At 34.6% G+C, this 2,500-nt stretch overlaps 1 protein-coding gene across 2 annotated transcripts in view; it reads right to left on the bottom strand.

Moving 5' to 3' along the window:
• The window catches only part of LOC113829330 (protein FAM50 homolog), a 14,037-nt gene that overhangs the window by 1,498 nt on the left and 10,039 nt on the right, over window positions 1-2,500 (bottom strand). For both annotated transcript variants that reach the window (XM_027382482.2, XM_070136155.1), the window contains exons 4-8: window positions 2,463-2,500; window positions 2,098-2,200; window positions 1,693-1,847; window positions 1,490-1,586; window positions 1-1,340 (exon numbers count right to left, since the gene is read on the bottom strand). The exon at window positions 1-1,340 is cut by the window's left edge and continues 1,498 nt beyond it; the exon at window positions 2,463-2,500 is cut by the window's right edge and continues 154 nt beyond it. In XM_027382482.2, coding sequence (XP_027238283.1) covers window positions 1,213-1,340; window positions 1,490-1,586; window positions 1,693-1,847; window positions 2,098-2,200; window positions 2,463-2,500 — 521 coding nt within the window. In that variant the 3' untranslated portion in view covers window positions 1-1,212. The remainder of the gene's footprint in view (window positions 1,341-1,489; window positions 1,587-1,692; window positions 1,848-2,097; window positions 2,201-2,462) is intronic.

The raw sequence follows: 2,500 nt of genomic DNA, 5'->3' as shown, positions 1-2,500 counted from the left end.
TCTTCAAACCTACATCTTCATTCCTTAAAGGTCTAACATTAATGGCAGGTTTTAAAAGGAATTATGAAAAAATAATACATAGTACTTTCCCAACATATTACTAAGTTGCCTGGATGAGGTTTTACCTGTTGTTCCTCTTAACTCGAGGTGTTCTTATGACTGAGGTGAACTTGATTATCAAGCCCTTTAACTACCTCTCTCTATGGAAGAAACTCTGAACTACCAGCAACAAGATGTTAAATAACAACTCCATTCAGTGTATTCAGGGCAAAATATTTTGTAATAAGCATTTCTAAGGTTAGCTGAAACTTGAGTAAGGATCCACAAGACAGATTACAGGACTTTAACAAACAAGAAGAGGTAGTTGTAATGGTTATATGATGACGATGTTTAACAGTACTGATGATGATATTTACAATAGTGATGCAATAATGAAAGACAAGTATAAAAGTACTGATAGTGATGATGGTAATAACTACTGAAATAAATAATCATATCGAGTAAAATGCAAATATTACCACATTTTTATTCTACTAGTCTCAGAATTACTAATGAACGGTATCAAAATAATGTTAAAAGTCCATTTATAAAGGACATCTTAGCACAAACAATTTCTTTCACACAGAAATCATATGTAACCCGGGAGTACAATTACATACTAAATAAATTGTCATAATCATCTGCGGTAAACCTTCTTTTCTGTTCTTCTGCTATGTGCTTCTTTTCAAAGTAAGACTTGGCAATATATACAAACTTTCAGTTATTTCTTTAATGATAAATCTGCAATACACTGGCTGAAATTAATTACCTTTACATATCACAAGTTTGATTGTGCTTTCTATTTACTTTGCATAACTTGTACTGTAAATGACAAAAACAACAAAAAAGAAAGAAAAATAGAAAAAATAAAAAAGGCAGAACAAGAACAGAAACAGAATTGGGCCACTATACTGTATATTTCCTTACAGTGGAATACAGTGTTCAAGTAAATGTTTGGCACTACCACTAGATTCCCTAAGATCCAGGAAAATCTTGAGCCACTTCCTAGCCAAAACCTTAAGCTCTACCAAATTTTCTAACTAAATTGGTCATAAGTGGCGCTGGTCCTACTATGTTGGACGTATCTTTAAGATGTCTTTACCCTGTACTATATCCCTGGCAGTTTTTGAATAGGAGCACGATTTGTACTATTGAAAGCCTGGCAAGGTTCTTTTACTTCTTCTTGTTCTTGTCCTTTATGGTATACTTCTCATAGTTCTTCTGCGGGTCATAGGGTTCCCACCTACTTGCAGGGAAGATATGCTTGTTGCGTTCGTACCAGCTTCGCATCACCACCTTGCCTGTTATATGATCAAGACTAAGTAGTATAAAACAAACAATAAAAGCTATGTAAGATAACTGAAGATCATGAATTTTAAAAATGAAATGTGCTTCTTCAAATTTATCATGAGTCAACAATATCTCTATATGGCAATGATTTAATCCTCACCTGCATGGGATTCTTCCTTCTCCACTGAAGCATCGCTCACTAGTCTGATATCATCACGGACATCAAAATGGAACAAAGGTCCACTCTTACCTCTGGCCTGCAAGACAAGAAAAACAAATATTATATATCAATCAAATGTGCTTAATCCCTAAAGCAACACACCTCTACTTTCAAACATTCTGCAGTGAACAATGCAAACTTACCTTATTCACAATGAAATCATAAAATGTGTAGTGATGAGGTATAATCAGGTCTTCTTTTATGTACATAAGGTGGTCAGCTGAGACAGTGCGCAGCTCATTGAACTCCTTCCGCAAGATTTCCAGACCTCTTTGTAAAAACTGATACACACTGTTTCCTGGAAATGGAAGAAATATTGAGGCCAATATTGATTATATATACTGTCATCATTCAGCTAATTCCAAGGGTGTTCAGTTATACAAATATTTTTTTTATGCAAATAAAAGAACATGAATAGCAAAGAAAGTGAAATGGTTGGGTTGGGGCAATTGAGAAAAGGATGAAGAGAGAAAGGAGGTGTGGAAGAAGTCTGATGTCTCTTTGATATGAAAACCTCTCTCTCCCTCTTCTACTCTTTCTGAACTCACCTTTTTTCATACGAACTGATCGTCTATGACCTGACCCATCCCAGTAGCTGAAAGTGATCTCTATTTCTTCATTCTTCATGGCCTCTTGTTTACCTACCCATTCCTGTCAAAAGAGAAAAAGATATTGCACAATACACTTTGCATCTTTTTCTTGCAAATTCTAGAGAATGTCCTTTGAATGATTTTTTTTTTCATGACTTTCAAATAATAAAAAAGGGCTGTTAAATGGCAGCCAAAGGAAACAAAAGAAAAGATTCATATTCCATACAAAAATGCCCAATGTGTCAAAAAGAAAGGCATAAAGGGAAAAAAGTATATAAATATATAACGGGAAAAACGAGAGAGCTAAGCCAAAATAATCAAACCTGTCTTAGTTCTTCTCGTAATCTATTCTCTGCATCCT

The sequence above is a fragment of the Penaeus vannamei genome, chromosome 21, assembly GCF_042767895.1.
Source record: "Penaeus vannamei isolate JL-2024 chromosome 21, ASM4276789v1, whole genome shotgun sequence".
Lineage (NCBI taxonomy): Eukaryota > Metazoa > Arthropoda > Malacostraca > Decapoda > Penaeidae > Penaeus > Penaeus vannamei.
This window is presented reverse-complemented; position numbering and strand designations above follow the sequence as displayed.